Source organism: Hippocampus guttulatus, chromosome 3 (genome assembly GCF_054856545.1).
Source record: "Hippocampus guttulatus isolate MCC_2025c chromosome 3, RoL_Hgut_1.0, whole genome shotgun sequence".
NCBI classification, from domain to species: Eukaryota; Metazoa; Chordata; class Actinopteri; order Syngnathiformes; family Syngnathidae; genus Hippocampus; species Hippocampus guttulatus.
Genome location: NC_141263.1, coordinates 8,455,315 through 8,482,766, shown reverse-complemented (window position 1 = coordinate 8,482,766; position 27,452 = coordinate 8,455,315). Strand labels below are relative to the sequence as shown.

General features: G+C 41.7%; 1 protein-coding gene across 3 annotated transcripts in view; it reads right to left on the bottom strand.

Annotated features, from left to right (window-relative positions):
• Positions 1–27,452, bottom strand: part of znf609b (zinc finger protein 609b) — a 90,121-nt gene that overhangs the window by 57,439 nt on the left and 5,230 nt on the right. For all 3 annotated transcript variants that reach the window (XM_086106571.1, XM_086106569.1, XM_086106570.1), the window contains exon 2: positions 20–906. In XM_086106571.1, the coding sequence (XP_085962697.1) occupies positions 20–778 (759 nt within the window). In that variant the 5' untranslated portion in view covers positions 779–906. The remainder of the gene's footprint in view (positions 1–19; positions 907–27,452) is intronic.

Sequence of the window (27,452 nt, the reverse complement as noted above, 5' to 3'; positions counted from 1 at the left end):
AAGTAATAAAAGAACATACCTTTTCATTTTTCACCTTCTTCAAGGTCTTGCATTCAGCATTACCGTTTTCCATTTCCTCTGGCTCAGTTTTTGCGGTTAATGCCGGTAATATCCCAACAGGCTCAAGAGCAATATTCCCAATTTGATTAGCTTCTACTAAATCTGTTGATTGTGTGCCCTCGAAGGGTGCATTGCGACAGTTCCCCAGAGCAACTTGAACTTGAGACACAACCTCCTTCTCCGCTGCAGCAATCGCCACAACTGCTGCTCCCTCGGTTTTGTCCTTTTTACTTTTGCCCGTAGCCCCTTCTTTGTCCTTTTTCCCACTCAGAACACCCCTGGAGGGTTTTCCCCCTTTTTCTATGTTCTTCCCAGAGGTCGAATTGTTGCCTGCAACCACCGCAGCCGCCGCCGCGCCAGTTGGCTCGCCTTGAGTCCGTCCCGTAGCTTCCTTTTTCGCGCCATCTCCGGTCGAAGCTTTGCTATTATTGTCTTTAGAGTTTTTACTGCGCTTGTATTTGGATTTGCTTTCCTTGCCTTGAGAGCCAGACACTGGACTAACAAACCTGATGTTGTCGGGCAACGCTGCTACTGCACTGGGTGGTGCCGCCATGCCGTCCTTGGTGCCAGACATCTCAAGTTTGTCCTTCTCTAAGTCAGCGTCGAGGTCAATAATCAGATTTCCAACACCGATATCCCATTCATCCCCGCTGTCGTAAGTGTCCACCGCATTAGAGTCCACACCTTTCCCGCCTGCAGTGCCACCACTTAGGGACATTTTAGTGCCAACGGCCCAGGATTGCCTCAGTGAGGTCCAACGCTATCTCGGACGGTTGGGACTCAGGGGCAGGGGTTAAAGAATCTTCACGGTCTAATCGTTCCTGTTCCATTTGGCCACATTTTGTTCTGAAAAGAAAAGACAATGCAATGTAGTCAATGTCATAAAAGAATTCAGACATCAAGTATCTCGCACCTAGCATTTCATTAGTGACAAAAGAACATGTTTTCACATGAGCCAGTCATTCTGAAATGATCACTGTGCAAATCCCTATGATACTGCCCACTGGTGCTACAGAAACCCTTTCTTCATAATCACTTCCCCCCCAGTTACCATGACAACTGTGGGAAATGTAGCCTAAATCCTGCTTTGACAGCAAAGGTGGCTCCCACTGCTCTGATCTGAAAGACTGGCTGTCTTTTCATAAGGCACTGCTGTTAGTGTCACGACTGATTGTTTAGACAGTCTTGCTTTTTCAACTCAAGATGACAGCAGTAATCTTACATAACTCAGTCTTAAAAATATACAAACACCTACATAATTCACTGAATGTCAAAAACTCACACTGTTGTACCGAATATGGATTTAAGGTCAAACTATTTCAGATTTTAAAAAAAAAAAAGATATATTCTGGTACATATCTGTTAGCTCATGTGACCTGTTAATAAACCTGTTAAAAAAATGATCAGATGAGAAAGCTCGCCATGTTCACATCTTTATGAATTCTGAAATTTCTGTGCATATTGTTCACAAATACTTGTTAAACCATGCGCATGTACAATGTTTAATTTCAGTGTACTGACAGGAATAGGAACTCTGATACCATATGGTTATGATGCATCAGATAATCTGCTCAATTAAAATGCATCCCATCTGTTGGCACCTCCGAGGTTATTTTGCATCCAGTTTTGGCTAAGAACCTTCTTAAGATGTCAATAAATCATGTAGGTGTTTTGCACTGTTGTGTCCTGCAAATTAATTTTCATTGAATTGAAAAAAAAAACCCTCAAAAAACAAAAGAAACAAAAAACAGCTTTCAAACCCCAGGAGGTCATTAATTATAATACTAAACGCAGAACTGCTGAACAGCAGGAACCCTAATTCTGAATATACAGCATTTTACTAAGTCACTTAACAGTAGAAGTAAAAGTCTATTCTTGTTCGTTTGTGTCTTTATGACTGTTCAGTTTTATACTGTGTCCCGTTGGCCAAGGTGGGCACACCAGAAAGAACAGTTTTTTGCCTCACTCAAATTATCCTCAAATGAGGGTAGTTCGAGCGTGGGGTTTTTTTTTCTCCCCCTCTCCCTCCCTTGTTTCTTTCTGACTTTCGGGTTGAGTGAACGCTGGCGCGTTTTGGCTGCCGCTGCTCAACCCGTATTGTTTTGTGTTTTTTGTTATTGTAAAGTGTCCTTGGGTGTCTTGAAAGGCGCTTATAAATAAAATCTATTATTATTATTATTATTACTTTGTCAGATCCACTATCCACAAATGTAGGATACTGGAAATGGTGTGTGCTAGGTGTGGCCAGGCAATCAAATTACTCCAAGTGAGCTACAACAAGCCATCCAGACCTCACTGGCATCAATTGTGGTCATTGTTTATGGCTCCACCTTAAGACAGACACTGAGCAAGAATGTCATCAGTCATACAATTCCGAGGCAAAAACCACAATGGGGTGTTGAAACCAAAGGCTCATCTCATATTTGCCAGTAAATACCTTAAGATGATTGGAGAAATATTCACTGGGATGACAAGACAAAAGTTAAACTTTTTGGAAGGTGTGTGGCGGTGTCAGAGATTTTCTCGGACAAAGTTAAAGAAATGACTCGGCACACAGGAAAATTATCTTCAATATCGGCGGAAGCGGATCTCTGAGAGCGAACGACGGTTAGTTGCTCCGCGATCACACTCAAAGTCCCGCCACCGCGAGTTCAACATTTTATTGTAACATATGCAAAATACAAGAAAAACACTGCCCCCGATATTTGCATGCCGCACCCCCGGTCCGGCCCCTCGGTAGTGATTGGTTACCTGTTTTTCCAACTTGAACCACCAGTACATTGGCACCTTTTCTGTCTGGTCTACATCGAATTAGCATGTTGTAGACTTTGCGGATGGTCAATGTCGCCTGGGCGCGACGGGTGTTCTCAACTCGTCTTTTATTGCTCAACCGCTGTTCTCGAATTATTCATTCCCCTTTTTGAGTTTCGCCCTCTCCCCCGTAATCGCCCACCTGCATTGACGTGCTAATTGTGGACTTCAACAGCCCTCCGGCCAGGTAGCCGGCCCGGCGCCTTTGTGCACAGGCATTTGGGGGGTTAGATGTGCCCAAATTAAATGAAACTTTAGACATGATCAATTTTGCTCATAGATTTCTCTATCAGGCGGTGATATCTGGTTTTAATATGCCAAGTATTTAATTATATTTGCTAACGCCAGCAGTCCAACACGGTGGTGGTAATATGACGGTGTAATTTGCTCATTCAAGACCTGGACAACTTGCTGTGATTAATGGAAAAATTAAGGTTGATGTCGACATGAAAATTCAGCATGGGAACATTCCACCATCTGTTCATGCCCTCAAGCTTAGGCGTTCTTGGGTTATTCAGCAGGACAGCGATCTGAAACATGATCTCATCTACATCTAAATACTCAAACAAAAAAAGACATTTAAAAAAAGGGTTTTGGAGTAGCATATTCAAAGTCCTCAATGGGTCAATATGCTCAATAACCTTTGGATATGACCAAGTCAAAACAAGTCTGTGAGGAAAGAGTATGCTGCATTTTCACAGCAAATGAATGACTCAACTCTAGTTACTTCAAATTCTTGATTTGAGTTATTGCTGCCAAGGGTGGCTCAACCAATTAATAGGTTCAGGAGGTAATCAGTTTTTCACACAGACAAGAAAGATTCCGATTTTTTTCCCCTCTGAAGAAAAGAAAGGGGAAAAAACTAATTGAGAGACTGCATTTAAATTTACTTGGGTTGTCTGAAATTTTATAACAGGTTTGATGATTTGGAACATTTGAGTCTGATAAATATGCAAGAAATCGGGAAGGGGCAAACTTTTGTCCATATATTTGGATGTGTGCCTGATTCAAACATTATTTTCTTCTTTTTCTTTTTTTAACCAGTCACACTTTGGCTGATAAACTTGGACCGACTTTCTTTGGGTGGTCCTGTTGAAACCATAATCATACGGAATTCACAACCTAGAGTACCGACTATTTCAAAACAAACATTTTCTTAACTGTTTACAAGATCAGGAAAAAGCTGGGTTGGTCCTGCTTGCCATTTTTCTAAGCCTGCAATTTTCAGTCAAGCATTTAGCATGTTCGGTTTCACTGCGTGACAACTGCTGCAGTGACATAGTTGGCTGGCCAGCATAAATGCAACATAAATCAAATTACAGTTAAGATGAGGAAGAAAATAAGTGGGTGTGCACACTAGCAGCAAAACCAAGCTCATGCATTGGATTTAGTCAGAAAAGCTTGTCAAGTGGTTGTTAGAGATCTGTATTTTTCTTTGATTTTTCTTCTCCAAAAGAACAACAAAAATAACTGATTATTTCTATAATTTCACATGGCATCTAAACAATGAAAAGCACACATTTGCTCTACTTTCCTCTTTCACAAATTGTTATTCTCTTCTGTACGCTGCAACCTCATTCAAGTTCCACCGATTCCTCCGTTTGTTTTTCCTTGTCATGCAAACCTCTCATCCACAATGTTTATGAACTGCTGGATGTGGAGTTATGATGTGGAGGAGTCTATATAGGTAGGGTTGAACAATCCAAATCATGACTTCTCGACATGTCTGGCTGACTGGCTTGCAAAATTATTCCTTGACAACGCTGAAGTAACTTTGGTCAGTCACCATCATAGCTCAGTACTTTTGTGGTGCTCCAGGATTGGCTAACGCAAATTTTTAGAAGGTCGAGTATACAGTACAATATACTGTATATACAGTATATATATATATATTTTTTTTTAAACAATGAAAGAAACATGCTGTCTCTGGCAAACTGTAACCTGCCATTTGGCACTATACTATACACTATAATAGTAACGCATTTTAGAAATGCCACAAAAAAGCAGCGGAATCAGATAAAGAGCTCAAATTTTCACCGTTATGCATTCACGGCACTGGCATGGAATGGAGGGGATGAGGTCAACTTGACAAATTTTCAGCTTCAAGGCGGTATCAGAGAAATAACAGGACAGGAATGTGAAGTAGTGGCAATGTCCCACTTTTGTTCAGTTCTGAGTGGAGGTGTAAAAGTGTATCGACATCTAATCAAATTCAAAACTATTTTAATAGCCGCGTAATCATTGAGTGCCGCTGTTTTTCAAATTGTTCAAATCCTCCGATTCAGCCTCTGAACAGTAATTACTCGCTGATTTATGCAGTCCTTCGTGAAAGCACAATCATTATCTTTTGTGTTCAATCAAGACATTTGCAAACGTCTACTTTTACTGTGGAAAACAATGACTAAACCAGTCATTGAATACGTCAAAAAGGTTAGTGAGTACATCGATCCGTCTCGTGTGATATTGCTTAATTATTCCTTTTTTTTTTAAATTACTACACAATAACAAATAAAGAACAATAAATGGTGAATAAAGGATTTGAAAAACATTCCGACAGACAGTTCTGAATAAAAGGCAAAGGCTCCGCATTGGTCTGATGCAGCTATTTTTGCATGATCTTCGTAAAACAGTTTGATCATTTCATTTCTCTGCATGCTTCTTTCTACAGATGACTGTCCAGTGGAAGAGCAGTCAAGCGCATGTTTTGGAGGGTGGAGAGATGCAGCTGTCCCCGTTTGACTATGAAAACAGTTGTGGGGTCTAATTTGTCCAACACCTCCACAAAAGAGAGGTTGTAACTCTATCAGCAGTTGACCTACTGTACTGCCCTCAGCTGGAACGGCCATGCAAGCCGTTTTGAAAAAGCTCCCACTGAGAGAAATGTCCCAGCGCGATTCTCATTGAGCGAAAGGCATGCGGGTTGTGCAACACCCACGGTGCTTGCCCTTTTTAACAGATCCAGTTTCACTGAGTTATCTATGGAGTGAAATCCGCTTTGAACTTTACCACTCATTTACCAAGCAAAAGGGACAATCATAATTTCTGTGGTAGAATGACTAAGCGGAACTAGTCGACTATTTTCATTTCCTCCCTTTTGGACCCAGCTGTATGCCATTGCATTTACTCCACAAGAATAACACTGGGAGGAATGTGTGTGTGCAACATAAAAAGAATAAGTGAACATTTCCCAACCTTAAAACTCCGCTAAATCTAGATAGAATGAAATTGCCAGTTGAATTTACTTTGAATGCTATGTAGTGAGCATTGAAAATGGAATTTACTCAGTCCCCTGGAAAAGCTCAGTTCATTTAAACCGCTTTCACAATTTCTCAGTTATTCTACTATTCGCTGTCTATTCACTGACTGCTGACTGGCATTCAGACAACAAAAGCACAGCAATGGATGGATTAAGTGTTATATTGAGAGAGAGAGAGAGAGAGAGAGAGAGAGAGAGAGAGAGAGAGAGAGAGAGAGAGAGAGAGAGAGAGAGAGAGAGAGAGAGAGAGAGAGAGAGAGATCATTTGAAAAGTACTTTTCTCTGCAGGCATTCTACTGAAGGGGATCACAAAGAGGAGGAACTGTATAAAGTTCTTCACCAGAATCGCAGCAGTGACGTTCCTCCGGGCTCTGAGGCGCAGCCCGAATCGAGTCTTAACTGACAGATAAAGCCACGTTTTGACAGTTTGGTGTGCTACAGAAGGTTTGCAGTTTAATTGCAAAAAAAGATACACAGTATACATACTAAATATAACCAATCAGACAGCACTTTGACGAATGATCCAGGTTTTTTCAGGTTTTGAAGGTATATAATAACATCCTATTAGTGTTTTGGCGTTTGGCTTGGTTTCCTCATTTTTGGTTTCAGCCAAGAATTTTCATTTTGGTGGATCCCGATTAATTTTCATTTTCCACACTAACGCGATGCATTTTGCAGTTACGTAGAGCAATAGTGAACTATAAACATTGGAGCCCTCAGAACAAGTCGGATTGTGGATCCTCTTCATTTCCCACAGCTCTGGGAGTTCACCTAAAGGCAGAGGGAGCACTGTGTTTGACCCCAAAGTCCAGATTAAATCGTGACCTCCCTTGGGCCCAGTAGATGAGTATGTTTTCCGACATCATCATCATTCAAACCTGAGCATGCATATGAGAAATAGAGTTGAACTAATGAAAAAACTAAATATATATATATATATATATATATATATGTATTATTTTTTTTTGCTTGGGTGTAACTTCACATCTGATAGGATTTGAAACATAAGCAATGAGAACCCTTGACACTGCCGGCAAAAGGCGTCATCTTATTCTTATTGATCCGACAATTTTGCGGTGTCAAAGAGGGATATGGTTGAATGAGCCGTCTCAGGTTATGCACAAACACAACAATGTCACTTACAGGAAACCACTTGGTGTACTCTTTTAAGGACCCGGTAAATGAAGAGATTTTGAGGGCTGTAATTAACAATTATTTTCATTATCGATGTATCTGTCAATTACCTTTTTGATGAATTGATGGATCGGTTGAAAATTATTTTTAAATTTTTCATCCTTTTTATGGGTTTGCTGGGAACCACTGACAGAATCCCCTCTCAGAAAGAGTTTCAACTCCCAACTGTGGCAGAACTTCGCCCCCAGCCCGGGGGAGGTGGGGGACATTGAGTCCAACTGGACCATGTTCCGTGCCTCACTTGCTGCGACCGACGGCTGGAGCTGTGGCCGCTGCCTATTGTGGTGTAAGCCACAAGCTGTTGGTGGACACCAACATTGGGGGATACCGTCAAGCTGACAGAGGAGTCATATCAGGCCTTTTTGGCCTGTGGGAATCCGGGGGCAGCTGATGGTTCTTGCTAGGTAAACGGAATGCAGCCTTAGTGGTCACCGAGGCAAAGACTCGGGCATAGGAGGAGTTCGGCGAGGCCATGGAGAATAACTTCCGCAAAGCTTCAAAGAAATTCTGGTCCACCATCTGGCATTTCAGTCAGAGGTGCACCGTCAACATTGTATAGTGGGGATGGCGTGTTGCTTACGTCAACACGGAATGTGAGGGAAAACCTTAAAGAACTACTCAATTCCACCGACATACCTTCCCGTGAGGATGCAGAGTCTGGGGTCTCTGAGGCGGGCTTTCCTATCTTTGGGGTTGAGGTTAAAAACCTCCTCGGTGGTACGAGATCCATTCAGAGTTCCAAAAGGCTCTGGATGTTGTGGAGTGTCCTGGTTGACCCGCCTCTACAACTTTTATGTCAGAGTTTGGTCCGGATTGCCGGCAGTAAATGAGATTTGTTTCCAGTGAGAGGTGGACCCTGCCCATGCTGCTCTTTGTGACGGATTCTGTTCAGACCTTCTGGACAGAATTTCTATGGATCATCAAGGTGTTGAGGTTGTGTGGTTTGGTGGTCTCGGTATTACATCTTTGGTTTTTGCAGATGATGTGGTACTCTTTGCTTTTTTAAGCTGCAATCTTAAACTCTCACTGGAGCAGTACGCAGTCGCGTGTGAAGCAGTTGGCATGAAAATCAACACCTCCAAATCTGAGACCATGGTCTCAGTCAGAAAAAGTGTGGAATGCCCTCTCCAGGACGGGATGAGATCCTGCTCCAAGCGGAGGAGTTCAAGTGGAATATATTTCAGGCACCAGAGGACTGAAGGAGATAGTTCTTCACGGCTCAATCGGGGTGTGTGTGTGTGTGTGTGTGTGTATATATATATATATATATAGTTTTTACAGATGCTTGTCAAAAAATTTGAATATCACGATAATGTTGATTTATTTCAGTGATACTTTCAAAAAGTGAAACTTGTGTAATGTATGTATTCATTCCACACAGACTGATACATTTCAAGTGTTATTGCTTTATTCATACAAATTTGGCAGGACCTTTTCCAATACTATTTTCTGCACTGTCAAATTTATAAGACATTTTCATGTTGGCTTTCAAGTCAATTTAAAGTAAAAATTTCAAAGCAAAACAACGCCAAGGGCAGTGAGAAGTCCGACAAGTGATCAATGCCTACGTGATTGTAGTTTTAATAAAAATGTCCTTTCAGATACAGTGACTGGCATTGACGTTCCAACCTGGGCATATTATGGGCCCAAACATGAGACGGAGAGCAGCATGTCAGAGTACAATGTCACTCTTTAAAGTGGAAACTTGTTTCACTTGTCAAGCAAAATCATGTGGAGTCCAGCCAGGCTCCACAGCAGCTGGTGTCAAAGCATTCACTACTTACATTCCAAAAAAAGAGCAAATGCCGATGAACTGATATATTGAGGAGCTTCCACAATCACACAGCAAATAGGGTAGCTTTAGCATGTAGGGCATTAGCGATTCTATTGTGCCTTCAAACATAGCATTGGCTAAATAAAAGCATGAGGCGGACATGCGTGCGGACACCCGATATGCCGTCAGCTCGAATGCTGCCGTCAGGAGTCAGGTTATATGGCAACAGTCCCGGGGAAAAAAGTAACTGCTGTGCTCACATATGTCATTAGTCAGCATTTGGTGACATGTTTTTAAAAAGTTGACTCATTTATAATCTATTAATTTCAGCTAAATGATGAAAAAGAGAAAGGTGTAAAAGTGAGGTGTGTTAAGGATTTTAATCCACCGCTACTCACAGGGGGATAGGGAGAGGGGACTGTGAACCCTGCCGCAAACCACAGAAAGAAAAAAAAGAATGCAAATGATGCCCCATTATTCATAGTTTAAATGTTATATATACTACAATGTAGTATCCCATAACAGTTTATCATCATCTTGAAATAATTTTAAGACTACTCTTAAAAATAAATGGCCAATAAATTTGATTTTTGACTGTTGACCCCCGTCATGTTTTTTGGAATGTGAGACGAAGCCAGAGTACGTGGAGAAAAAACACACAGGCAAAGAGAGCACATGCAAACACCACACAGAAAGGCCGGACCCCGGAATCGAACTCTGGACCTCTGTACAGTCAGGCAGATGTGCTAACTACTCATCTACCACTGTGCCGCTGAGTTTTGAGATCTAAAACAAATTTCAATCAGCTTTTAATCTTACTAGCTTCGAATAAATGAAACACAAAACATTCAGGAGCCAGAAAAAAAGTCCTCATTAAAGATTACGGTGAAGTGCAAAGAACTCAACTAAAAACAACAGTGCTTGGTAACGTTGAGGAATGCCCAGCATTTTAGTAGTTTTAGGAACACACGTGTGTCCTCTTGTTCGAAAGGGATGGGTTTTTTTTTTCCATCTGTGGTCTCAGTATGAACAACGGAGGGCACCACGTAAAAAGAAATCTGGCAACATTTGAATGGATTCTGTTGCTATGTGTGCTCAGCTTTAAAAATGAGTTAAAAAAAAAAAAAAGTAAACGAGTGATTTTTTAGAATACTACACCGACCAAACCCAAATGTCCACAGCAGGTAGCCCAGAGAACAAACCCTCCGCTACTGTGAAACCCTTTGTGATGATCTTTGAGATCTCTTGCAGATGTTAAGTGCATGACAAATAAAACTGCGCGATCGTCACTATTATCCGTAACATGGTGACGGCAAACTTTTCTGATCAAAGGCAACGCATGTACATTGAAAATAAATCACAACATCCTCATTTCTAACTCAGTTAACTTGCTCAGAACCAATTGTATGATCTTTTTTTGTTTACGTCAAACCGTGTGCCATTGATACATAACATGCATCCGTGATATTTTGATTTTTGTGCAGTCCACGAACATGGAATGCACGATCACTTTGCCCCGACTAACTTTACTGTTGCCGTAGGCACGCGTGTGTAATATCCCCCTATTGTTCATATCTATGGTAATCCCTTGGGGTGTAATAAAAAATGATTTGAATCGGATTTGATTGAAAAGATGTAGGTGCATCGAATCACCCTTTAATGGCGATATATTTTTTGAAGGAAATGAAATAAATCACAGTAAACCACTGACAAATCCATTCCAGAGCTTTTCCCCTCAGTGTTAAATGAGCATGGCGGGCGGCGAGACGTTTCCTGCCCCCAATGCCCTGCCAAGTTATTTAGCCAAACTAATGCCCCACGATCAGGAGTAGGGAACACCGGTTCCTCGTGGGCCTGTTTTAGATCTCTCCCTACTCCGACACACCTGATTCAATTGATCATGATCATTTCAGGCTTCTACAGAGCTTGCTGATGAGCTGATCGTTTGACTCAAGTGTGTTGAAGTAGAGAGAGATCTAAAACAGGCAGGATGTGGCCCTCGAGGAATCGCAGTTCCCTACCCCTGCCCCAGATACTGCTCAACTATTGAATGACGACACGCACTTGGGTTTCAACTGACTGGTAAATGTCACATACAGGAAACATAGGATTCTATAGGAAGCTTATTGCACGTATTTGGCCACAGCATGTTTCAACTGTTAGGGAACTACACCAGAAGAGAAGCTGCTGTCGATCATGGCCAAGACCGATGTACCAATATTGGGGAGAACCTCCTTAAAGAAATGCGGGGGAAGAGAGTCGCAGGGGGAGCCAGATGGCTTAGTCTGGCGAACCACATCCTCTAAAAGCGTCAAGGACACCGTTTCAAAAGAATTTAACACAGCTGAACACCGAATGTGGACAGAGGGGTCAAATGTGGTATTTTTCCAGATGGTGAATTGTGCATTGAAAATCATGAATCATATCAAAATCACAGTACAGTATCTGCCAGAAAAAAACAAAATTATATATTTTCCGAACATTGTTCAGCCATCGTACTTATATAGGACTGTATGATATTTTGTTCCCTTCGATCCAGACTAAATTCCGTCCCTACATTTTAGCTAACACATACGGTGATCCCTCGCTATTTCGCGGTTCGTTTATCGCGGATTCGGTGCATATTCATAAAAAATAAAAAAAATCCATATACATGGAGTACAGTACTGTATATGTTTGCTCTATGTGACACGCTGTTGTTTTGCAGCTTCTCCCGGACTGTTTGCGGACTTAAAATGTTATTTTTACCTGTATATGTTAATTGGTCGCTACTTTGCGGATTTTCGTTTATCGCGGGTGGTTTTGGTCCCCATTAACCGCGATAAACAAGGGATTACTGTTATCCGTGATCATAGCTGAAATGCGGTATTCGTCTTGCAAAGGCATAATGTTCCATTAAATTAATCTTGCCAGACTACACACAAAATTCACGCAGCTGATCAAGTCACTATTTGATGCCCCAGGACTATTAATTCTAGCCTGCAGTAGTTCAAGAACGAATGTTTATAAGCTACAGTTTCGGCACATTGATGTTGGTTGCGCTGCATCTACATCAGCAATAAAACATACCTGTCCTACAGTGCAAGACACTAAACCATTTCTTTAAACAGGAAGGTGTGCATACTATGCGTGTCAGGGTTACGGTAACAAAGGTTGCTAACTAGTCACAAGCTGTAGTGCTGAACGGAGATTATTTTTAAGCAGCACAAAGACCGTGAGCGAGAGCACAGCTTTGAAATAAAATTTAAAGTCGCCTGCTTGCCCCCTTGGAATGTGACAGATTTGATTTGTTACAGGTTGCTTAGTCTGTGTCAGAGCCTCTGTATGCCATATCAGCTATTTCATTGCTCACTTTAACTGACAAGTTGCGATGGGAAGCAAGCCCGGGTACTGAACTGGCTCCGGGGCTCTTTTTTTAAAAAATATTTTTTTTAACTGCAGTATCGAAAAGCTCCACCTTCAGTGGTTTTGTTAACGGCCATGGAGAAGTTATTCAAATGGATTTTTGATTTATTTAGGCTACATGAATGCTATTTTGCACTTTCTACCTCTCTGATCTCATTTTTAAAGACAGTAGACAAAAAAATTAGTCTTAAGATATATGTTCGCAATCGGAGGCGTGCCATCTTGCCCCACTGCAGCACCGTGCACAAGAGGCACTTGCGACTCCTTCCTGTGCCAATGTAGTTCTGTGATCATATAAGCATATGATATGTGGTAATTATATAAAACTGTCCATCGTGCCATATCAGTCAATAGTTTTTATACTGTTATTTTGATCTGCGGGTTTGGTGTTGGTGTAATAGTGGCGGCTCATTCACCGTCCCAGCTCCACCTGCTTGGGCTTCCAACGCATGAAGTCACCACCGCTCAATCAGTGGCTTTGAAGGGTCAGCGGAGCGAGGTTTCTTACTAACGTCCACTCAGACAGCACACGCTGGTATAATTTGCTGTACATTCGGTTGGCTATGTTGCGAGGCAAAAGTTTGGGTTTTTTTCCTGATTCGAATGGTAACACCTTGAGAGGGATGGAAGGATTACGTCACAAACCTCTGTGATCAATGCGCGTTGTCATCAGTGAAATCAATCACAATCTGAAAATGTGCTTTTTGGAGCATGTTCCAATCCCTTTGCTCGACACCAGTTTTTCTAAAATAATTGTTTTACGATTAATCGTATAAAATGAGCAGTATCGTGAAGAGTAGTAGCGTCGTTCAAATCTTAACCATCGACCATCGATACTTACAAGATACTTGTACAAGTGTTTGGTATAACTAGGAAAAAATTCCGCATTGAAGCAAAGTAAATGTTGAAATATGTAAAGGTGGTTGTGGGTGTAATGGTGCACCTATTTATTCAATGTATCGATGTGTCTGCCGTGCGATCCAGCTACATTGATTGGCGCTGGACTAGTTCACATCAATGCTGGCAACACAGACAATTTCATTTTTAAAAGTTATTGATTGATTGATTTAATATAATGCACAAAATGATTTTACACTCACAGTTCCTAATACCCTTTTGTTTTGTATTCAAGTTGTAATGTTATTTTTAATTAACTATTATTGGTTTTCCGCTCAGACATATCATACGGACATCGTCTTAAAAGACGTCCGCCCTGTAGTCATTGCCAATGCAGAGTGAAATGTGCTATGACAATTTAATGACGCAACTGCCCGGTGGTCAACTGGTTAGCGTGTCGGCCTCACAGTCCAGAGGTGCAGGGTTCGATTCCGGCCCCGGCCTTCCTGTGTGGAGTTTGCATGTTCTCCTTGTGCCTGCGTGGGTTTTCTCCGGGTACTCCGGTCTGCTCCCACATTCCAAAAACATGCGTGGCAGGTTAATGGAACACTCTAAATTGTCTCGAGTTGTGAGTGTGAGCGCGGATGGTTGTATGCCTATCTGGCAACCGGTTCAGGGTGTCCCCCGCCTATTGTCAGAAGACAGCTGGGATAGTCCAGCACACCCCGCGACCCTTGTGAGGATAAGCGGATCCGAAGATGGATGGATGGATGGATGTTTATTTTGTCTTACCTTTCATTCGTGTTGGTTGCTATACAGAAAAGTCATCGTTAATGTATCAAAATCTCGACATCAGCTTTATTGTATCGAATTGTATTGTTCAAAAAACATGACATATCGCTTTGTGTTGAATCGTTAGGCCTTACGTCGATATGTAACATATCAATCAACAACAAAAAAAACTAAAAACCATTCTTACACCCCCGCTTATTAATGGTCTACTAGCCGACTACTACTAGACCAATGGTGTGTTGAGGATAATGAATACTCTTCTACTTTGTAGGTAGCTACATTTGTAGAACTAGGTGAAGAGACTACAAATACAATCCAATTATGTGACATCATAAAACTACCTCTGTCAATATGAGTCTGCCAAATATCTAAATATTACACTGAGCACTGTAAAAATCATTCTGTTTTTTTCTATAATGTTGAAGTCATTTTATAGCACAACCAACCACTAAAAATTGTGCCAAAACCACGGTCGACAACTAAAGTTGGCTCGGCCTACTGCAAACAGAAATAAAATTCATACTGCAATCCAGAGCACTTAAACTGTCAAATACTATTAATGATCTCCCAATTTAGGTTTTGCGTTGACACAAATAAGATAACCGCCATAATGTCAAACAAGATGCTCATCTTTATTTGGACATCGGGCGAAGCAACGCAATGCTTCGGGAGTGAGGCATAAAGCTACCAATTACATCGAGAGTGGAAAGCTGATGCAAACAACAATGTCAAGTCGAAGCAAAATGATCACAGACCATTGGAGAGGAAAGTCAGTTGAGAATTGCAACTGGAAAGGGGGGCAGAGGATGGGGGGTGGAGAGACAAGCATGCACCCTGATGACATTTAAAGCTCTGACAAGCCTACCCAAAACGTTCGGGCAATTTAACATTCGGAATGTGGAAAACATACAAGGCCAAGATAGTGAAAAGTCACAACCAGCAAACCCAACGATGTAAACATTGAGCGGATTGTTCTCGGAAAGTTACGTGTTGCATTGCTTTCATGATGAATATCCAAAATAACCTGCAGCAGTGAATTGAGCAAGTTGCATACAAACCTGATTCAGCGCCATGAAAAATGATTTTAAACAAATGTACAAAATCAGACAACAATATTGTCAGCAAACATGAAACGCCAGACTTTTCTCACCAAAAGAATCCGGTCAAGACTAGATGCTGTGATGACGCAAGCAAAAACCTTTAAAGCACTCTGGGTAGCTGACCACTGTGAAACAGCGGTCTCTGTGGCCGACCGTGATGCCACGGTACACTGCCTTGGAGCTTGGGGTACTCGTAGCAGCACGAGCAGAGGTGTGCGGTGGGGAAATGAGCCCAAAATTCCCTTGCCGTGGTAGCAGGTCATTGCCCCAGGGGGGAGAGAATGCTGCCCGACAGCCGAGGACTACCTCTTAGGCGGCCGTGAAACTGAGTGCATCACTTGGAAAAAAACAGGGAGTTCAAACTTAGAACCCCCACTGCAGGGCATTATGCCCAATTTTTTCCCCCTTTTTTTTTTAATCCAATCTCTTTATGTATTCGTCCACTACTAATGTGAACAGAAAGTGTCCACGAAGTGACACAGATGTAGACAAAACATCTCATGCAAATCTCCAGAGTAGCTTTGCTAATCAATGACCTCATTTGTGAGGCCATTTTATAATATTGAGAGACAATTTGTTGCAGGTTAATCCCAGGGATCTAAAGAAAGAGTTTTATGAAATCAGAAAATACCACAATAGAACAGGGGAGTTGTAATTTTGTATTTGAGTATCTTAATGAAAAGTCAAATAATTGAGCAGACTGATAAAATATATTTTCACAGGCAACTATGACTATAAAAGAGAAAATAACACATTTCACTTCATAACAAAAGAACAATTGGTTTCTTTTGTTTTTTAGGGGGTTTTTTGGTATAATAATCAATTTTTCATAAATTCACATTGTGCATAGCGGCACATTTATTGAGGATATCACCACCGAGGCGCAGGAACACTTCAGAAAAATGTCTGTATATATAGTTTGGCGCTACATCCGTAAGTGCAACTTAAAACTCTGCGATGCAAAGCAAACGCCATTCATCAACACCACCCAGAAGCGCCGCCGGCATTTCTGGGCGCAGTTCGTAGTATTATTAGTATGATGAGCCAGAGAAAGATGGCGAAACCATGATAATTCCAGAGCTATCTTACATGTCGAGGAACATGGGAATAAGTGATTGGGTGATACAGTCCACCTGTCACATAGGTCTGACTGGAATTGCGTTATAGGGGTGAATAACCTACTTTGAACAGCAAAATGGCAGGCAACTTAGTCACTGCTAATGTGGCGACCTTGCTTCATGACACTCTTTCTGCCTTCAAAGATACTCTGTACAGTGGAACCTCTAGTTATGAATGGCCCTTTTTATGTACAATTCAAAATCTTCAAAGAAAAATGACCTCTATTCACATGCTATTTTCAATATACGAGCAGTCTCGATGTAATTCTCGCGCTGCGTAACCATCGTTGGAAAAGTGCACAATGGGTGCATTGCTTTGATCTGAAAGCTTAAGGCGGATGAGGCCTTTGCATATCGTTGGCCACATAGCGTAATTGCTTCAGTCCTTTTTGGGCCAAAGAATGGTATCTGCATGCATGTAACTTTACACTCCTTGTACTGCTGCATCATCCTGGCTTTCTTCCTCTGCCCTTGGCCAATCACAACACTTAATAGAATCCAAAAGCACTACCTGCCTAAGTCATTTCAAAGGCAGTGTTGATGCCACAAACAAAATGGGAGCGAGCAGTGAGGAAGGCGACTTGACTGTCCACAAGTGAAGCTCTTTGATTGGTTTTCATCTAGTAAGAGTTCATGTTTTTTCCATTTTCCAGACTCTAAATATAATTTCAGTCAATTAAATTGCACTATGTATCTAAACATTCAAGCACATTTTATACTTGTAAATAACTAGCAAAGACTAGCAAACACTGCTGATGTTGATCATCCGGTCAGGACGGCCCACTTTTTTTATTCAAAAACACTGTAATTTTTGATCAGAAAAATTATATTAGCTTGCATTTTGAATTTTATCCATTTGTTTAGGAGAAATCAGTAAATACCTAACTACTCTCAAAACCCCCTGTCTAGTCAGCTCTATAGCCACCACCACCCCCTCTTCTCATGTCTTGGTAGCTGGGTGGCACATTAAGAAGTGTAAAATATGACAATAGAGACCCTGGACTGTTGAACAGCTGAAGCTGTTCTTCAAGCAAGAATGGTAAAGAATTCCACAGACAAAGCGTCCACAAATAGTATCCTGACAGTTGTTAAGGAAAGGTGATGTTATGTAACACGGTGGTAAAGATGCCCTGTCCCGTTTTTTTTAACGTGTTGCAGGCATTATAATGAGTGAATATTTGCAACAAAATAACAATCACGTTTACAGCTTTAACTATCTTGACTTTGAAGTGTATTCAATAGAATCTAGGTTGAAAAGGATTTGCAAATCAATGCATTCTGCTTTTATTTATGTTTTGTACAACGTCATAATTGGATTTGGCGTTTGCATTCGTGGGGGCTATAATTAATTTATCACCACATACACAGGTATATGTGGGAAACACCGTGGCTAACATGTCTTAATTTGCAGGCTGGGTGAATTACAGTCAATCAGAAAATGTGTATAAAATGCTAAAATATTGGCCGATCCGATCGGAGGAAGTCCAATTACAGCAAAAATACAGGAAGTGACCTCACTTTTGGAAATGAGCGTATCCTCTGCTAGTGAAAGATAACTAATTATAAATTTCATTACGAGACTTTTACTGGCAACAAATTGAAGACCTAGATCATGTAATCGACAGCTAAAATGAAGGACGGGGTTGGGAAATTCTTGGGTGCCCTAAGTACCTTGACTTTGCTCATGGGGGTCACAGGTCGAAAGAAGAGGAATCGCATTAACATAAGATAAGATATCCTTTATTTGTCCCACACTGGGGAAATTTACAGCCTCCAGCAGCAAGAATGTAGGCAGAAAGAAGAAAGAAGAAGAAAGACATGCTTAGTTTTTAGATTTTACAATGACTCATGAAAGACAGTCATCCAATTATTCATTGCCTTCATTCTATGACTTAAAAATGTCACAAAGCCACTTAAAATGCTAAAAGCCATAGCAGCTAGTGAAGAACATTTGCAGAGCTAAATTGGGACCCACATCAAGGGTTTTTTTTTTAATCCAACGTTAATAAAGAATTTTCATCATTATCTCCCAGTACAGCAATTGGTAATCACCTGATTCATATATTATCTGGCACTGTGGGGTTAACAAAATGGCCACTGTTAAAAATAGCTTCCTGACGCTCTCACTTCACTGTTGACCCAATTACATATCGTCCACTTCTTCGGATGTGCGTCTATAATGAGCATATGACTGAAATGCATACTGTCAAGAGAAATCCAAGCGTTGCACATGCTCATCTATAAACCCCTGCAGAGGCAGGCCCCTCGTGACAAAAACATAACAGGCCACCGCTGAGTGACTAATAAACTGCTCCACTGTTTGCGCCACTGACAGTTGATGTGCTTCCATGTAAATGTCTAACGAGAGAGGGCACCGACAACCATTAACCTCAAATAAGTGCCTGCCTTGCTCCCAGCGGCAGCTCAACATGAGCCAGTCAACTTAAGATCCTCTTACAATCTTATCAAACCGGGCAAGACATGATCCATCTATGAGCTAACTACTCAGTTGTCAATGCCGCTGTTACGGTACACTGTACCGAGAGAGCACAGCTTTCATTTTGTTTGTTGTCATCCAAAACGCAGCAACAATGTAACTCAAATGTCTTTATACACATCCAAAGGAGGTTGGAAGGATCAACACGGAAGGATCAATCTCAGTTCACTTAACAGATGATGAAAAATGTATATTCAGTCCACAAAACATATTTCCCAAAGGTTTCATGTTTTCTATAGTTTGGGTCGAGCGGTTTTTGAGATTGAGACACGATTTTTGCTTGTTTTCAAGGGTGACTGTCTTTTTAGTTGACCAATTTAATGGTCTGTCTTCTGCGGTTTTGGTAAATAATTTGGGTTGCTCAAAGTACAGCGTTTCTACGGGTCACATTCCGCACAACAGTGAAAAGGTTTTCACTGTCATCTTTGATGAAACACTGCGGTGAAAAAATACGATACTGGTTCTTGTCAGTGAACAATGATTACGAGCGTGGCAGTGACAAGAGAGCTGTTCAGATTCTACTTGAGGGTCACAAAGAAGGCACATTGCTTCCGTCTGTAAATGCGATCTCTGTGTCTGGAATATTGACGCCGATTCTCTTTGTGGAAATACATGAAAAAAAACAGGCTAACTTAATGTATGCTTTTTACAACATGACATTGTTTTATCGCCCGAAGTCTAAACAAAAAATTTAAGTCACATGTTTTACATCATCAGTGCTTGCCAGAAAGTGCCTGATGATCCTTTAGCATTCCTGACAGCCTTCAGCCAAACTTACTTTTCATTTCCTTTTCCATTCCGTTTTTCCATACATGTTAATCATTGTGGACTAATGCATCATTGTCATTTCATACCCTTCTCCTGTCTACTACGATTCCCTTTAATGCCTTTAATGGGCTTTAAAGATGATGTCTTGGGTGACGCAACAATGTAAATCACTCACGCACACACACAAGAAAATCAGGATCATATTTTCATATGAAAATAACAGAAAAAGAGTTCAACTATTATTAGGGATTAGGGCTGTCTGATTATAGAAAAATAATCCTGATTATTTTGATATTCAAATCACTAAGAATAAAAACGATTAGTGTATCGACAGAGCCACCCGGTGGCTTACTTGTTAGCATAGTCACCACACAGTACGGAGGTCATGGGTTCGAATATGGGCTCCAGCCTTCCTGCTTGTCCTGAGTTTGCATGTCCTCCCCGTGCCTGCGTGGGTTTTCTCCGGGTACCATGGTTTCCTCCCACATCCCAAAACAATGCATCATAGGTTAATTCATTCATTCACTTTCCGAACCGCTTGATCCTCACTAGGGTCGCGGGGGATGCTGGAGCCTATCCCAGCTGTCTTCGGGCAGTAAGCGGGGGACACCCTGAACCGGTTGCCAGCCAATCGCAGGGCACACAGAAACGAACAACCATTCGCGCCCACACTCACACCTAGGGACAATTTAGAATGTTCAATCAGCCTGTTGTGCATGTTTTTGGAATGTGGAAGGAAACCGGAGGACCCGGAGAAAACCCACGGAAGCACAGGGAGAACTTGCAAACTACACTCAGGAAGGCTGGCGCTGGAATTGAACCCGGTACCTCTGCACTGTGAAGTCAACGTGCTAACCACTCGACTTCCGGGCCGCCCCAAAGGTTAACTGAACAGTCTAAATTGTCCCTAAGTGTGATTATGACTGCGGAAGGTTGTTCGTCTCTGTGTGCCCTGCGATTGGCTGGCAACCAGTTTAGGTTGTCCCCCGCCAACTGTCTGAAGACAGCTGGGATAGGCTCCAGCACACCCGTGACCCTCATAAGGATAAGCGGTTCAGATAACGGATGGATCGATGGATGCATATATTCAACTACCAAAACTAGAGAGAACTCAAGATCATACCCTCAAGGTCATTCATCCCTGCATGTTGACCATTGTATTCTTCAACACTATTCTTTTGTCAAGTACAAAATTACCTTGTAAATATCATGAAATTCAAGCCTCTCGCAGTTCCAGTTATTAACTTTTTTCACTGATTAGGCAGAATATTTGACTTTGAGTATTGTTATTTTTACCTGTCTGTATCTGTTCCTACAACATTTGTGTGAATATTCGTTATTTGAAAGAATGTCACTACCCCAAGTTGAGGCTATTTTTCTGTCAATGGAATTTTACACTGATAACATTAACATTGGCGGTGATAACTGATAACATTAACAATAACATTGGCGGTGTTGTTAAATTGAAGCATATTTTGTATTTAAATATACAATGTGTGCGGCCCGGTAGTCCAGTGGTTAGCACGTCGGCTTCACAGTGCAGAGGTACCGGGTTCGATTCCAGCTCCGGCCTCCCTGTGTGGAGTTTGCATGTTCTCCCCGGGCCTGCGTGGGTTTTCTCCGGGTGCTCCGGTTTCCTCCCACATTCCAAAAACATGCATGGCAGGCTGATTGGACGCTCTAAATTGTCCCTAGGTGTGAGTGTGGGCGTGGATGGTTGTTCGTCTCTGTGTGCCCTGCGATTGGCTGGCAACTGATTCAGGGTGTCCCCCGCCTACTGCCCGGAGACGGCTGGGATAGGCTCCAGCACCCCCCGCGACCCTAGTGAGGATCAAGCGGTTCGGAAAATGGATGGATGGATGGATGGATATACAATGTGTTTTGTTGTTTTGGTTGTTGTTGTTTACATGTCACTTGCTTGCTGCACAAGCAACAAGGTGCATTACGGATAGTTTGACATCACGAACCTGCAAAGACACCATGGCATTCGGCACATTTATCGCTTTTCAATTATAATGTTTTTGTTTTATGATCGTTAGAAGCCAACATTGAAATATGATTACATTTCCATTACTGTAATTGCCCAGCTCTCCTGCATTGTTTGAAAGGAATGCGGCAATTAATCTCCATATTGTGGGTGTCCAATTAAAAGCATACATCTTAAAATAAATATAAATTATGAATGGTTCAGGTTTTTATGAGAGAAAAAAAATTGTGAACAGATTTGATTTTTGTTTTCTGTGGTGCCTTCCATTTCCATTTCTCCAGATACGAGCAGCCAAAATGAATGGGGCCAACACACACACACACAAGATGCCCAATTTACGATTAATGTGGTTTCCATTTCACTTATGGGCTCTCCAACACACCACACATTGAGATTTCATGAATCAGTGGCAGAGATTTGCTGCTTGAGCTGACTGACTAAATGCCTTACGTCTTTCAAATCAGAAAGTACAGTCAACTTGACAGAAAGCAACTCGGTTCATTGGATTGAAGCATGACTGGTCAAGTATCCATCCACACACTGCAAGTGGTTTTGTCACAAAGCTTGACATGGCACAAAGGTCGCAGTAAAAGAAGAAACTACTGTGTGCCGGCAGCAGCTCGACAATTCTGTCACTATCGCTGCTGATGGTATCTGTCAGAGCAGAGGAGTGAGGCTCCCACAAATGCAAAACAATTTGCTTGTTGACGAAATGCCTTCTTAGCGCCGCGATTGAGATGGTTAGCCTGCTTCTTTGTATTTGTGTATGACATCCATTTTTATTCCAACCATGTAAATCTGGCTTGATTATGTTGTGAAACTAATTGGAAAAGGAACGGAGCACACCGTATAATAATTGTGTTACGCTGCCTGATCAGAGCTGCCGTCCAGTGGATTTAATTATGAGAACCAACAATTGAGCTGAAGGTTGAATCTGATCCAAAATCTCTGTCTAAATTGAACTTAACTTTTCAAACATGAATAACATATCCATCATTATGATTTGACATTTTACAGTTCAATCCATTTATGATATACCATTTGGGGGGGTGGGGGGGGGGGGGGGGGGTGAGAGAGGGCTGAACCTTCACTTCTGCGGTCTTAGGCCTGATTTATAGCTGGAAAGTACCTGTGAGCTGCAGCATTAAGAGCAACTGAAGCAAGAGCAATTAACAAGGTCATGCTGCTTTTCAACGGCAGAATGAAAGCGGTACTCAACAATACCAAAGATACCACAGTTATTTGATACAGATTCTTTTGACAAGAGTAAATGGAGAAAAAAAAATGATTGAGAGGCCGGTACTAAAAATGACATTTTACATTGGCACAGACTGTCGCAATACAGAAGCTGACAATATTTTCATGGCTTGTGGGAGAGAGCGTGGAGGATGACATGGGCACATATCCTAGGAAAAGATGGATCACACATCCCTGGCAAAAAAAAAAACAAAAAAAACACGTATTGTGCAACCAGCTTTCAAGCTATGCAATGTTCGGCAGGAATGAACTCTTGGCTGGTGATAACTCCAACCAATGCACTTATGAACAACTCTACTAGAGTTTTGCGAGCCATAATAAAACTTTATAATTCCAATAATACATTCACAATCTATTTTTGATATAGATAATGGCTCTTTTCAGCTTTGGGGTAAAATGTGTTTTTGTTTATTTGTTTTTTTACAGTTTGGCGTTTGACATTAAATTCACGACCAAGAATGCCACAATTGTCAAAACAGAAGACAATATCTTTTAGGCACATTTGAAAGTTCAAGCGCTTTCGCAAACACAAAAAAGTCAGCATGTTCCAAATAAAACCTGGTTGTCCACACACAAAAATGGTGTGGTGGGACAAATAAAGGGCTGAAATCGATTTCAGATAAGGTCTGAGAAAAATGACCAAATTGCTTTGTGCAGCAGGAAATATGGTGTGTTGTAACATTTCAATATTTCAGAAAGGGAACGGCGTGTCTCTTAAGTACTTGAACTTCATTTCCTGTCCAATTGAGAATGCAAGAGCTGATTCGCATCTGGCCAGACACCCCCCCCCCCCCCCCCCATCTGATTCAAAACGTTACTTTTCTCTCCACGGATAAACACTGCAAGACATTTGGAAGTTGCATTGCAGGCCTGTATCCTGTAAGTTCATACTGGCCACAATATGTGGCCACGTGAATTTGTTCCTTCGAGAATTGCATAGATTCTTCACAGTCCAGTCAAGGCTTCCTGGGAAGTCTTAGTCTGTATGCACGCAAAGAGGTGATATGGCATCACATTCCAAATGTTTCCATTGCTGCAGTTCAACCTAAAGGTGAGGCCATTTAAGTGCAATGACCGAAGTGTCATCCTGAAGAAGAGAGTTGAAGATGAAGCAATGTCTCATGGCCCATTATCCTGCCGGCAGCAGGTACAGTCAGAGCTTCATTTCATTTCACATCAGTCATTTGATGTTCACTTTTCTTTTGATGGAGGGTGGGCACCCACAGCGGCTCCTCTTGTTGTCTTGAGAGGGAAGAAATTTGCACATTTGACAATAATGTTGGACTTGACTTGACTTCACTCCAGTCATAAAAGACACTTTCATCAGCCGTTGCAAAAGGAGAGTGGTGTTTTTTTTTACAATCCTCCATTTCCAAATTTGATCCAGGGCTCCCAGTAGCGTCTGCCACCTTGGCGCTTAAGAAAAATGTAACGCAGTCTAAGTTGAGTGTACTGCGCATTGTTCTCCAGAGTGATAATTGAAATTTCCGTTCCATGAGCACTGACGCAGGAGGACTTTAACCTCTGTCATCACGGAGGAATTTCAGAGCAGAAACCACGGCACATTGTTTTCCGTTTTGGGACCAATCTCTGTCAGCCAAGAGGTGTATGAAAATTCCATCACATCAGCAGTTCCTGAAATAGTAAAACCGACCCACCTGGCAACAACAACCATGTTACAATCTCAGTCACTTAAATCATCTCGTCTTCTTCCCCTTGCCTATGGTTGACTTGAACTTCAGAAGGTGTTTTGACCGTGTCTGAAAGTCTTAACTACCCAAGTGTTTATATTCATCACTTCAACAGATGTCGGACCTGCCCCAAATGCAACAAATGGCCGTAGACATTATAAAAACGCAACAGCTGGTACGTAGTGCATTCAAGAAAACACGACTTGAAGCAGCAGTTCGCGATTTTGTCTGTGTCTTTTTTGCCCAACCCCCACAGTTTATGGTAAACATATGTCAACGCCGGGGGGAACACCACTTTACAATGTGAACCGCAAACCTCTGCCTTCTTCTCTCAGTCAAATAATATCGTCCACACATTGGCTCACAATAAACAACGCATTATTTCAAGCAATCACTTTAGAATGTGATTTCATTTGTTTACAGTAACTCGTATAATTAAAGAAAAAACAGAACAATAACATTTCCAAGGGCATTCATTTTGCTGTTGCAAAACGGAGGCGTCTTAAAGGATATGTTGAAAATAAGTGATTCAGAGTGACATCAAAGCACTGAACCGTATCAAATTCTTAAGTACAAGTCACCCAAGTCCCATTCAATGATCAAACAGGGTGCTTGCTGTGAGCCCAGCGCGGAAGGCAATTTTCCCACAGCCTTGATCAAGCCAAATAAAGAAATCTGGAGGAGGAGGGACTTTCCAGATGTGCGGATCTCGATTTTACTTATCCTACAAATTTGCCATTTCAAAATTTGCACCTTTTTACCAAGCGAAACGTTTTGACAAGATTACAAAAGTTGACACCTGGTGACAGTCCTGCTATAATACAACTAGGATGGGTGGGGAAAAAAAGCCCACCAACTCGGTTGTTTAGACCACAAAATAAATCGGTCCAAACTGTGAACCAACGAATTAATATTTATTCATTGGGTTTTTTTTCAATGCGTGTTCTTTGTTGGGGCGGCTCAGTGGTCGACTGCTCAGAGCGACGGTCTCACAATGCAGAGGTGCAGGGTTCGATTCCGGCTCTGGGCCTTCCTGTGTGGAGTTTGCATGTTCTACACGTGCCTGCGTGGGTTTTCTCCGGGTGCTCTGGTTTCCTTCCACATTCCAAAAACATGCGTGGCAGCTTAATGGAACACTCAAAATTGTCCCTTGGTGTGTGTGTGTGTGAACGCGGATGGTTGTTCATCTCTGTGTGCTGTGCGATTGGCTGTCAACTGGTTCAGGGTGTCCCTCGCCGACTGCCCGAAGGCAGCTGGGAAAGGCTCCAGCACGCCCGCGACCCTCGTCAGGATAAGCGGATGAGAAAATAGATGGATGGATGTTCTTTGTTGCCTCGGACTGCCGGATGTTTGACGGTTGTGTTTTGTGTTATTTGTTATTGTAAAGTGTCCTTGGGTGTCTTGAAAGGCGCTTATAAATAAAATCTATTATTATTATTATTATTATTCTTCCAAAAACTGAATTATGTCTCCGGGATTATGCCCAGGGTTTGGAGTTGTATTTGTTCCCAGAATTTTCAAAAAGTTTTCTGAAACTGCGAAGCGGAGCCTGGGTTGCTTGGAGAGGGGAACACGGGGACGTAAAAATGTGACTTCCGGCCGGTGGCCGGTGGTCACTTACCATTTTAGGACTATGAGGGGGTAACGTAGGATATATTTGTGGTGTTTTTACTCAATAGCTAATCTAATATAGACTGTCATCACTAGTTAGAACACATTATATCGTGTTCATGTTGCAAATGGCGCAAGTTACTTGCAAACTTAGTTTAGCTTGGTCCAAAACGCATCTCAACGTTAGTGATGATGTTCGAGTCTAACATGACGTGATTGTTGTGGGAAATGAGTAGGGGAAAAAAGGAAGAAGAAAAAGGTGCGCATGACAGTTACTGTTGGATAATTTCTAAGGCATTTAACACATCTCAACCAGGGGTTGTGAATATTTATTATAGCATTCCATATTTGTATTACATACTGTATGTTATATGGTGTACTTCTGTGTTGCCACATGTCACACATGATATTGATGTGCCAAAAAGAAGACTGCATTAGTCAAGTCAAGAAACAATGTAGAATGCATCAGGAGCTAATATTCCAAGTGTATACTGAGATCAAATCATAAAAAACAGATTGGACAAAGACGACAAAGTGACCATGCAGTCTTTTTTTTTTTTTTTACACACAAGTTAACAATGGTGTCATAAAGCTGCTATGGCGCGTAAATTTTGATAGCTTTTGGGGACCCTTCAACTGAGGTGGAACAGCTTTGTGTTCTTGAATGAGCTGCTATCGCTCAGGATCGCACACTGACACCGAATTTGAATGACCCATGTCGTGATCATCTTTGTTGAAATAGGAAGAGTTTGAAATGTGTCACTCTGCTATGACATCACCTCTGAGGAAACAATTATTGGTGATCCTTTTCACAAAAGAAAACCCCACAGTGGTCCCGGAAATAATTATAATCTGACAAAAAAAAGAATAAAAATTAGATGAACATTAACCAGTGAACATCAGATGCTGCTTTTGAAATGTGCCTCAAGAGAATCATCCTGCAAAAAAAAAAAAAAACAAACAAACACAAGATTGGACAAAAATGATGATTCTCTGATAGGTTATTGCACAACCTTGTGTGGCAATCGCTACAACAAACAATTTTTGGGAGTTTCAATTTGACATCTGCACCTGTCAGCAGGTACTTTGGCCCACTCTTCATGAGCAAACTGCTGCAGGTGTCTCAGGTTTGAAGGGTACTTTCTCCAGATGGTATGTTTCAGCTCCTTCCAGAGATGTTCAATAGGATTCAGATTAAGGCCACTTCAGAATAGTCCAAAGCTTTGCTCTTAGCCATTCTCAAGTATTTTTAGCTCTGTGTGTTGGGTCGGACCACGCAGTATATCTTTATGGT